Source organism: Lytechinus variegatus, chromosome 1 (genome assembly GCF_018143015.1).
Source record: "Lytechinus variegatus isolate NC3 chromosome 1, Lvar_3.0, whole genome shotgun sequence".
Lineage (NCBI taxonomy): Eukaryota > Metazoa > Echinodermata > Echinoidea > Temnopleuroida > Toxopneustidae > Lytechinus > Lytechinus variegatus.
In genome coordinates this window covers 46422085-46434416 of record NC_054740.1, presented here as the reverse complement: position 1 = coordinate 46434416, position 12332 = coordinate 46422085, and the positions used below count along the sequence as shown (strand labels likewise).

The following is a 12332-nucleotide window of genomic DNA, read 5'->3' as shown; positions in this document are numbered from 1 at the left end:
TAAGAACGAATGATTTAACAGTATAATAAAAGGGGTAGGTTAAAAAATAGTGATGTTTCAGCTTGCCTAGGGTAACCCTGGTAGCAGCCTATGTGAAGCAGGGCCAAGACATTCCCCAAAGCATCCTACAACCTCATTCATTTAACCCTATCTAGGCGGGGGTATTTTGGGAGTTCATAAGGCCGGGGGGGGAGGCCCCCCTTAAGATCTCGGCCGTCGACCGCGCGATCGCGCTGAAAATTGGCAGGCGGGTTGCCTGGGACATAATGTACAAGATTGTATAGTAATTTATTTCATGCGAATTGCTATTAAGTGATTATGCTAATTTATGCGTAATTAGTATGCGAAATCATAGATAACTCCTAAATAAAGCTCCAAATGTACTAATTTTTGGTATACAAATTCTTTGTGGTGTTCTTAGCAAGTGTACATGAAAAAAATTGCGATATCGAATCATTTTCTTATGTATTATATTGTTTTTTTTGCAATTTCAATGACGAACTAAACAATATTTCGAATTGGATAACAGCTAACAAACTCTCTCTTAACCTCGAAAAAACTAGCTACATGCTATTTAGCAACAAAATTACGACTATCAAAAGATATAATTTTAAATGATACTGTCATTCAAAGAGTGCGATTGATAATATTTGTAAAATCATTGCTCGCAACATTGGTGTCATTAGAAAATTATGTTCCTTTTTACCCCATTATATTTTGTTATCATTGTATTCAACGTTAATTTTACCTTACCTCAATTACGGAGTTGTTGCATGGGGTAACGCAGCGAATTCTCAAATTGATAGACTTTTTATTCTACAAAAAGAGTAATTCGTATTATTAATCATGCAGAATTCAGGGCACATACAAATATTCTGTTTTTGAGAAATAAAGTCTTGAAGGTTAAAGATTTATATTCTTTTTAACTTGGACAGTTAATGTACAAGTTTATCAATAAACACCATTACCTTTTAATGATATGTTTGTAAAAACTGATACAATCCATAAGCACTTCACTCGCCAGGCGAGTTCCTTTCATTTTATACCTCTAAATAGAACATGTTTTGCACAGAAAACATTTGTTTTTACTGTTCCAAAATTATGGAATTCGTTTTTAAAGGATATTATACAATGTAATTCAATACAAAATTTCAAAGGAAAACTTAAAAAATATCTTCTGAATTCATATTAGATTTTCGTTTCTTCACAAAGTAATGTAATTCTGAACTGAACATGTAAATATGTTTATTAATTTCTCTTCGTATATATGTTTAATAATTTTATGATTTCTGTATACAGTGTATACTTATTCATTTATTTTTATTATTTATTTATTTTTATTTGTTTATTTTTTATTAATTATATATATATATATATATATATATATATATATATATATATAAAAATTGTTTATTTCTTTATTTTATCTTATTTTCTTTTATTCATTTAATGTACTTATGAAATGGGACCTTCACCCTACAAGCTCTACTTTTTAGTTGGTCTCCTCTTTCGATTCAATATTGTATTATAAAAATGATTTAAATGTTATATTTTGTAAATATGTATATTGAACTATCATTGTCAATGTAAAAAGATTGAAAGAGAAAATAAATGAATTGAATTGAAAAAAATTGAAATTTATGTATTTCTTTGTTTTTTTTACCTTTTGTTTTTCAGTGTTTTTACAATACATTATACATTTATGAATTTTGGTTGAAAACACAATTTGCATTGACTTTGTACACGAAATCACGTTTTTGAGCAATTTTTGGTCCGACATGCACTTATATAATATTGCGTAATTTCGAAACCATGTACCCGGGCGACGCAAAATTGGTCTCAAAAGTTGGGCAAGACTTGAAAGTAAAAAGCCAGGGAGCGGCGCGGTCAAAAAATTTCCAAGGCCCCCCCCCCCCCCGGCCTAGATAGGGTTAAATCAGTCCAAATTTGAGATTGCATGAAAAAATGCTCAGGAAAGGACATCTCATCAAATGAACAGGAGCCCTAAGGAAACCGAAACACCACCCTTTTTTACCCCTGTATAGAAAACCTCTAATAAAGAACACACACATGACCCCCCTATACACACCCGCACACTAACGCTAACGCACACACTTTTTTTTTTTTCAACATGTTTTTATTAGGATTTCATTCAAATGAATTACATAAAATGCAGGTAAATACAAAAAAAATACAAAGTACAAATCTTCATTTCATATCAACAAGGATATGCAAAAAAAAAGTACATATATATTTACCAAGAACTGAAGCAAACAAGGACGGAATGAAACTCCATAAAATTATGCTTTTATATCTGAAAAAAAGTCCCCAACCCTCTATGTATTTTGATAATTAATATTAAATGGCTATATAAGTGATTTGCAGGAAAACAGAAATCAACCTAGATATAGTATTATTGTATCCCATTTTAAATTAATCTTCAACATAACTTTACATAATCATACACACATACACATACACACACCCATCTTAACACCCATACAACCATACACATACCATGCATACGTAAACAAAATAATATATACAAATCTGCATAATGAACTTTAACATTTTGACACAATAGGATACAGAAAGAAAAATAAACCCTGCAAATCATATTAATACAAGAGAAGGGGAAATTGAAAAGAACTAGTAAAAAGAAAAAAAACACAGAAAATCATCAACATTCACACTCGCACCACACTAGACACATCCCACCTGTTCACATTCAAATCTCTTGTCACCTTCAGTTCATCCCATTTCTGTAAATGTAAACTTAACTTGCCTGACTTCGTTGCCAGGCATCTTTCTTCTTCTATACAACCCGTAATATATTTGTGTATTTTAATAAATGACGGTACCCGGCCTTCAGCTCTGGAATTAAAAATTGCATATTTAATGAAAAGAATAGCAGAATTGACACATTTAATTCTACTAGAATTTCCAGGTAATCCTAAAAATATTTCCCTCCAATTTATAGTTCTTAATTCAGCTAAACAAAAATGATCAATACAAAATTGCCAAAGAGGATTAACTTTTATGCAATCCATGAGTATATGAAAGTATGATTCAGTTTTTGTACAACAAAACGAACAATAATTATCTCCCACGAAACCAAACCTCATCAAATGTTCTTTTGTATATATTGCTCCATGTAGAAGCATAAATTGAAATTCCCTTTGTTTTCTTATAAGAGTTGTACTCCTGATATATTCAAATAATTTACAAATTTCTACATCAGTAAAATCAAAATCACTGTGACCATCCTTGAGTGTTAATTTGTATAGCTCTTGTAGCTTAGTAATAAACAAGTTATAAATTGTTTTTGATTTAATTACTTCAAAAGCTGTTTCCTGTTTTCCTATATTCATACTTATCCCAAAGTCTCTGAAATCAATTTTTTAAAACTTTATTGAAGTATTAAAAATTTTCCAGCTTGCTGGTATAACGTGCACAATATCTATTATTTGGAGAAGTTGATTTGCGGTAATACCGAGATTTTGAAAAACAGTCACAGGCTTTAAGTGGCCATTATCAAAGATTTGATCAATGCTAAATATTCCTTTTGTTATGTAAGAATAATTGTAGAAGAATTGTGAAAGCAACCAGTACCAGTTAAAGTACCAGTTAAAGTTGAAAGAAATGCAATGACAGAATTGTCATATGATCATTTGAAGTCACTGAAGAAAGATGATTTGATAACAGTTTGTGATCATTTGGGTGTATCTCTAGCCCCAGGTTTAAAGAAGGCAGAGATAATTGACTTGTTAGCTAGTCACATGAGGCTTACAGAGGAGTCTGAAACTTCTATCCATATGTCAGATGATGCTCGGATCCAACTGGCAAACATTGAATTGGAAAAGGAGAAAATCAAACTTGAAAAAGAGGAAATAAAAATCAAAGAACACAATAAAAAGGAAATAGAAATGGAGAAAATGAGATTGGAGTACCAGTTAAAGTTGAAAGAAATGGAGTTAGCTCATGCAAATACTAATACTAACTCTGTTAAAGATAAATCTCCCCAAGGCTTTGATGTGGCGAAAAATATTCGCCTTGTGCCAAAATTTGATGAAGAGGGAGTTGATACATATTTTGTGTCATTTGAAAAAGTGGCCAAGAGACTGAATTGGCCCGAGGAATACTGGACTCTTCTCCTCCAAAGTGTTTTTGTTGGAAAGGCTGCAAAAGTCTATTCTTCGCTCTCTGAAACGCAATCATGTGACTATGCTACAGTAAAAGAAACAATTCTCAATGCATATGAGTTGGTACCAGAAGCGTACAGACATAAATTTAGGAACATGCAAAGACAAACAGGCCAGACGTATGTTGAATTTGCTAGGGAACAAGAAATGATGTTCGATAAGTGGTACAGATCACTGAAAGTTGACAAAGATTTTGTTCACCTTAGGGAAGTTGTCCTAGAAGAATTCAAAAAGAGTCTTCCTTTTGGCATTAAATCTCACTTAGATGACCATAGAGTTACTGAAGTCAGTAAAGCAGCCATAGTAGCTGATGAATTTGAGGTCACCCATAAAGGTAGTGGAGATAGGCCTCCTTTCAAGAATTATTGGAAAAAGAAAGGTAAAGGGTCATTTGAATCCCACAATAAACCTAGTGAGGGAAAATATGCAAGCAAGGATAAAGACGCTAACAAGAATCAGGCTAGTGGGGGCACAGAATCAACCAAAAGGTCTGAGAGTCGTAGTTCCAAAATTTGTACTCATTGTCATAAATCGGGACATTTGAAAGAATCATGTTGGAAATTGGTTGGAATGCCAACCAAAACTAAGAAAGACATGGGTTTTGTCAAGCAAACAAGTGTTCCCTCGATGGAGTTTGTTCCATCAGAGCCCAATCAAGATGTTGAGAGTGTTTCTCTGGTATTTGCTGATAAAATCAAACAGGTTGATGAAACTTTTAGGAGTTTTTTGCATGATGGTGAAGTATCCCCTTGTTCGACTGGTGCTACTGGTAGGTCAGTGGTGATCCTTAGGGATACAGGGGCTGCACAGTCCCTGATGGTGCCAGGGGATTCGGCTCTTCCTCCGGAGAGTTCAGAGAATGCCAAAGTCTTAGTTCAAGGTATTGGCCCAAATTTCATGTCGGTTCCTTTGCATAAGGTCGACTTAAAGTGTGACCTAGTTAGTGGTCCTGTGACTGTTGGTGTCGTTCCAGAATTACCCATGAAAGGTGTTGATTTCTTGTTAGGTAACGACTTGGCTGGAGATAAAGTTGTTGCATCTCCAGTGGTTTCGGAAAAGCCCGTTGAGGTAGCTGAAACTGAATTGTTGCAGGAAGATTTTCCAGGGATTTTCCCGGATTGTGTTGTTACTAGGTCTCAGACTCGTAGAGCTGAAAAGGATGATGCGGAATCTGCTGATGTAGAGGAGAGTACTGATGTCTGGTTAGCTGAAACCTTTTTCAAGGATTTGAATGGGGATAGTGTTGAAGGCTCTGTTGCTAACAATGATAGTTTGTTTAGTAAATCCTCCCTAGTACAGGCACAACAGGCAGACCCAGAATTAAAAAGCTTGACACAGAAAGCATGTTCTGAGGCTGAGGCTGATAAGGTTCCTGAGTGCTTTTATGTCAAAGATGACATTTTGATGAGGAAATGGAGACCTCCCCGGAGACCAGCTGATGAAGATTGGTGTATAATTCACCAGGTTGTAGTTCCTCCTTGTTACCGCACAGATATTCTGAAAATGGCTCATGAGTTACATATGGCAGGTTATGTCGGTATTCGGAAGACAGAAGATAGAATTATGAGGCATTTCTATTGGCCTAAGATGCACAAAGATGTTGTGCATTTCTGTAAGACATGTCACACATGTCAGATTATTGGTAAGGCACAGCCTTCTATCAAGCCTGCTCCATTGATACCCATTCCTGCATTTGATGAACCTTTTACTAGGGTTCTTGTTGATTGTGTCGGACCCCTACCCAGAACGAGGTCGGGTCACAGATTTCTCCTGACGATTATGGACTTGTCTACACGGTTTCCAGAGGCGATACCTTTGAGAAGTATCACTGCAAAGACAGTGGTGCAGGCGTAAGTGCAGTTTTTCACTAGGTACGGTCTGCCGAAGGAAATTCCCTTTGGAAATCTGATCAAGGGTCAAATTTCATGTCAGGAATATTTCAGCAAGTTATGAAGGAGTTGGGAATAAAGCAGATCAAGTCCTCTGCTTATCACCCACAGTCCCAAGGAGCGTTAGAACGCTATCATCAGACTTTGAAGACCATGATTAGGGCTTATTGTGAAGACTATCCCGATGACTGGGATAAAGGGATCTCATTCCTACTGTTTGCAACTAGGGATTCCCCAAATGAGTCCACAGGTTTCAGTCCATTTGAATTGGTCTATGGTCATGAGGTTAGGGGTCCTCTAAAGCTTATCAAAGAGAGGTTTATGGTTCAGGATGATGATGTAAACCTTCTAGACTATGTGTCAAAGTTTAGAGAAAGGCTCTCAAAAGCTTGTGATGTGGCTAAGGAACACTTGAAAGAGTCGCAGGGAAAAATGAAAGCTCACGCTGACAAAAATGCAAAAGAGCGAAGTTTCAAGCCTGGAGACAAAGTGTTAGTGTTGTTGCCTTTGCAAGGTGAGCCCTTGAAAGCTAGGTTTAGTGGTCCCTACATAGTCAAAAAGAAATTGAATGATGTCAACTATGTGATCAGTACCCCTGATCGAAGAAAGTCTCAAAGAGTTTGTCATGTAAACATGTTAAAAGAATACTTTGAGCGAGAGGCTAGTCAGCCAATAGGTACAACACAGGTCAAAGAAGAAGAAAAACATGTAGATGTTCATGAAGAAGAATGCTATGAAAAGACAGATAATGAATTGTCATATACAGATGTATCTAAGAACGAACCATGTGGTATAAAGTTATCTAACTCAGAGATGTTAGGAAACATGGATGAGGCATTAAAACACCTGCCTGAAGATCAAAGAAATGATATATCTGGCCTGTTAAGAGAATATGAGAATGTATGTAAAGACAAACCAGGTCGTACACCTTTCACTGTAGATGATGTAGACGTAGGTGATGTAAGACCTATCAAACAGAATCCTTATAGGCTCAATCCAAGCAAGTTGGAAATGGTGAATAAGGAAATACAGTTTATGTTAGATAATGACATAATCGAACCGAGTCAGAGTAGTTGGAGTTCTCCCATTGTAATGGTTCCAAAGCCAGACGGCTCTCAGAGATTTTGCATTGATTACCGAAAGGTAAATGCAGTTACTAAGACTGACTCGTATCCAATTCCAAGGTTAGAAGATTGTATTGATAGAGTTGGAAATTCTGCATATATCACAAAGATAGACTTGCTTAAAGGATATTGGCAAGTGCCACTGACTGACCGAGCCAAAGAGATATCAGCCTTTGTCACACCTGAAGGCTTGTTTCAATGCAAAGTCATGCCTTTTGGAATGAAAAATGCACCAGCAACCTTCCAAAGGTTGACAAATCAAGTGATTGCCGGACTTGACAATTGTGTCGTATACATTGACGACATCCTAGTATACAGTGATACTTGGAATGATCATCTGAATCATTTGCGAGCACTGTTTAACAGGCTGGACAAAGCCAATCTAGTAGTGAATCTGATGAAAAGTGAATTTGCCAAGGCAAAAGTCACATATCTTGGTCATGTGGTTGGTCAAGGGCAAGTGCTACCAAGAGCAGCCAAGATACAAGCTATCTTAGACTTCCCAATTCCCACAACTAAGAAAGAATTGCTCAGATTCTTGGGTATGAGTGGCTTCTACAGGAAATTTGTTCCAAATTTCAGTACAGTGGTTAGTCCTCTGACAAACCTGCTGAAGGCAAAAGTGAAGTATGTTTGGTCTGACGAATGTCAAAGATCATTTGAGAAATTAAAGGCCATTTTGGTGAATGAGCCTGTTTTGGCAGCTCCAAACTTCACAAAGCCATTCAAAGTAGCAATTGATGCTTGTGATACTGGAGTAGGAGCAGTATTGCTCCAAGAAGACGAAGAAGGCATCGAAAAACCAGTGTGCTACTTCTTTAAGAAACTCAATCGATTTCAGAAGAAGTACTGAACTATTGAAAAAGAGGCCCTAAGTCTCGTACTAGCCCTTCAGCAGTTTGAGGTGTATCTAACCAATGGAGAGATTACAGTCTATACAGATCACAGTCCTCTTGTGTTTTGGGAGAAATTCAAAACAAAGAATCAAAGACTGTACAGATGGAGCCTAATGCTCCAACCATTCCCTTTGAAAATTGTACACATAAAGGGAACGAATAATGTAATTGCTGATGCTCTGTCAAGAGTATAAAAAGTGAAATTATTCATGATTTTGACCAAGTGTGTCATTTGAAGAAAACATCTTTGATGTTAATTTATTTTAACATGTTCGTTAAGTACTATATCTTTATACACGATAACTGTAAATGATTTATCAAGATGACTTTGAACAGTTAAAAGAAAAAAGTAATCTTAAAGAAACCTTTACTACGGTAAAGCTTTCTTTTCCCGGTGGGGGAGGTGTTATATATAAGAATAATTGTAGAAGAATTGTGAAAGCAATTACATTCATCTATTAGTTATTTCCTCTTTAAGAATAGCCTAGAATGATCAAGTACATTCCACAGCATGTTTTTAAGAACGTTCTAGAATATCTTTTTATTATGCAGGCCTTGCCTATTTAAAAGGCCAAGGAGTTGTATTGTTATTTTTGAATAGAGATTAGGAACAATAGGCTTAGGTATTTTGTTTACACATGCTGATTTCAATGAGGTCATTCAAGAATGTTTTAGAAATGAAGAAGGCTCCTGAAAGAGAAAGAATATTCTTTTGGAAAGCAATGCTAGAACTTTCCATTATAGAAGCTTCTAGATTAATTGAAATTTAGTATATGGGTCATTCCATGGGGTTGGGGCAAAAATTGTGACATCAGGGTCAAAAAATAGAAATGTAATAAATGAAATGTTTTATTTCTTATATGTTTCATGGGACAATCCTTCAACTAAATCCACTTACAGGCATTTGATACCACCCTGCACATTGGAGTAAACTGAGAAACAAGATTTGACAAAATACCACCGTTACATGGACATCATTTATCATCCTTGCTAAGACTATGCTCTCCCACTGTCAAAATAAAGTGGTTGATCTCCATTACTCTTGATAGATATGTTGCTAACTACATTGTTAGTCACTTTATTCCACACTTTCCAACATGGCATATATATTTTGATAGATTTAGCATCAATAAATGGAACTTGATGCTCTGTGTGTATACCAGTGCCATGTTCTGTGTCATTCTTTTTTCTCACCAGTCTAGAAAATTGAATTTATGATGGCATGTAGAACTAAATAGTTGAGAGAAGTCATGCCTCAACAGAATGGAATATTCTCTTTGGAAAAACTCAATTACTCTTTCTGGCCTAACCTTCTATTTTTGGTGTTACCACCGTTACATGGACATCATGTCTCAGTAACAGAGGTATACTTTGAAGCATTGTTAAGTTAAGGTCCATTAATGGCCATTACACACCAAATTCCACTTTGTGCCATAGAATATTTGCACAAGATCAATTGATTATACTAAAGAAAAACATTTTTCATGTCAAATTCTTTGCAAATAAAAGCAAATTAAATTAGAGTTTAAACAAGGAAAAATGTACAAAATTATGAACAAATTATGTTTAAAATCATACAACGGTAATCCTCAAGTTTCCACTTCCATCTATCTCTGGAAACATTTATGTTTCTGTCTAAAGGGGAAAAAACGAAACAGTGCTATCTTATGATCTCCAAATCTTTTTACTTTAAAATATCTCCTTCAAGATATTACTTTCAAATGTACATACCACCGTTACATGGACATCATGTCTCAGTAACAGAGGTATACTTTGAAGCATTGTTAAGTTAAGGTCCATTAATGGCCAATACACACCAAATTCCACTTTATGCCTTAGAATATTTGCACAAGATCAATTGATTATACTAAAGAAAAACATTTTTCATGTCAAATTCTTTGCAAATAAAAGCAATTTAAATTAGAGTTTAAACAAGGAAAAATGTACAAAATTATTGATAAATTATATTTAAAATAATACTACGGTAATCCTCAAGGTTCCACTTCCGCCTATCTCTTGAAACATATGTTTCTGTCTAAAGGGAAAAAAAACAAGAGTGCTAGCTTATGATCTCCAAATCTTTTATTACTTTAAAATATCTCCTTCAAGATATCACTTTCAAGTACATACCACCGTTACATGGACATCATGTCCTTGTAATGGTCATATTGAATAGTATGACTTGACATTCTACTTATCAACACACTAAATGCGAGTTAACTCATCTTACTCAAGTGTAGAAATACAACATCTACAGGCAAGCTTCTGAAATGCATATCAATGAACAGGTAAATTTTTTTTTATTCATACATGTACACGATTATAATTTTGATACATTTGATACAATACTCGGGTGAAAAAGATGTAGGGAAAAGGTACTAGTTTAGTTCTTCTAAGCTATGGTTTTTCAAGACAAAACAAGACAAAGTTGGCATGCAATTCATGGACAATGCATTAATACCTTACACATATAACTTATTCAATTTGTTTACTCTAATTTGTTTTACCTCAGTTACATGGTAATGTAGTTCTAAGTGACTTTAATTAAAATATAATCATGTCATCACTGGAATAGATGCATTGGATAAAACATTAAGTTCCAGCATGCCAGAAGGACAATTGTAAAGTACTTAGTGGACAAATTGAATAAAAAAACTTACACCTGATGTTTGAACATAGAGTTGTGAATGAGAGTAAAATGTACTATTTCTACTAAGCTATTCTAATAAATGTTCAAGTATAAAACTGCAAAGTACAATCTTTTCCTTTAGTTAAAAACTATATGGTAAACTTCTTACTGGCAAATGTAAAAAATGTATTACACTGTACACTAAACCTGACTATTAGAAATAACATGCAATATTTCTCTCTGCATTCAGGTTACAAGTTTATGAACTTCAAGAAGATCGGTGACCCAATGGATAGAGGTAGAATTGTGCCTCGCCATCAGGCCAGGAGTACAGGTCACCAGATTGACACTTCATGTACTGAAGATATACATTTTAAACTTCAACAGAGGCTACCTGTAGTTATTTGAGAAAAAATAGTATTTGGAAGTTTGACTACTTTTTTTACACAATTCAAATTATTACATTTTAATCAACAAAACTTGCTGAATTGTTTCCACGATATTTTATATTATATGAAATAATTTACTCATGTACATGTCTTGACATTTTCTCATTAAAGTAAGGGGGTGGGGTGGATTACTAGGGCAATGACAAGGAATCTGATCTGTTCTTGCAAAATACACAAGAACCCTCACTTTGTATTTTTCATAGCAAATAGAATTCATCATTTCATAGTTCATAAATTAAATATAAAGTTATGTTTTATACAAGGATTTTTGTATTTGCTTTTGTGTTCTTCTTTGTTTTGACAATACAATTACTTGCCCATTACCTGTACCTTTTCATAGATTATCTTTACTTCAATTTCGTTTCTCAATGGATGAATTTAATCTAATTTTATTCTGCATTATAATCAAGGGTGGTTCTTGACAATTCCATTTAGTTCTGTATGACCATCCTATAATTTTCATCTCTGAAGTTTAATTGTTCAAGCAATTACATAATATATTCATGTTTTATTGGAATTAAATGAATTTATGGAATTCAAATCTGCAATTTACCTTTTGATACAGCAAATAAACTCTTGTGAAACAAACTTGTGTCACATTTTCTTTTGTTCACTTGTACATGTTTTTAAAATGTCGTTATATTGCAATAAAAAAAAGTCACATTGAAAACAATCACACAGGCTTTTGCTTTCTGATAAAACAAATACCCACCCCCTCTCCTAACAATTGAATAAATAGAAATTAAAATACGATTGAAAAAGTCCCTAACAATTGAATATATAGAAATAAAAAATACAATTGAAAAAACGGAGAAAGAAATGAGGGAAAAAGAATAAGTGCTGAAAAGTATACCACCATTCAAGATGAAAAGTTTTGGGAAGGTTAGGCCTACAGCTAAGAATTACTAGTAATTGAATTATTCCCATGCTTCATCATACACAAAGCACATCTATGTGTAGGGGGGTAGTAACAGAAAAATTATTTTTTTTTTTTTTTTGGGGGGGGGGGGGTCTGCCTCCTCCGTGGCGCTGCCACTGGTTCTAAATTTTCATTTTTTTTGCAAATTCATATTTGATCCTCAGGTCTTTGATACCCATATTTCCTAGAATCAGTAGGAGCCAATTTAAATAAGGAGAAATTTT

At 34.6% G+C, this 12332-nt stretch overlaps 1 protein-coding gene across 1 annotated transcript in view; it reads left to right on the top strand.

Annotated features, from left to right (window-relative positions):
• Positions 1 to 12000, top strand: part of LOC121415206 (neurochondrin-like) — a 61228-nt gene extending 49228 nt beyond the window's left edge. The window contains exon 9 of the mRNA XM_041608408.1: positions 10991 to 12000. Within this exon, the coding sequence (XP_041464342.1) occupies positions 10991 to 11005 (15 nt within the window). The 3' untranslated portion in view covers positions 11006 to 12000. The remainder of the gene's footprint in view (positions 1 to 10990) is intronic.
• The last annotated feature ends 332 nt before the right edge of the window (positions 12001 to 12332 follow it).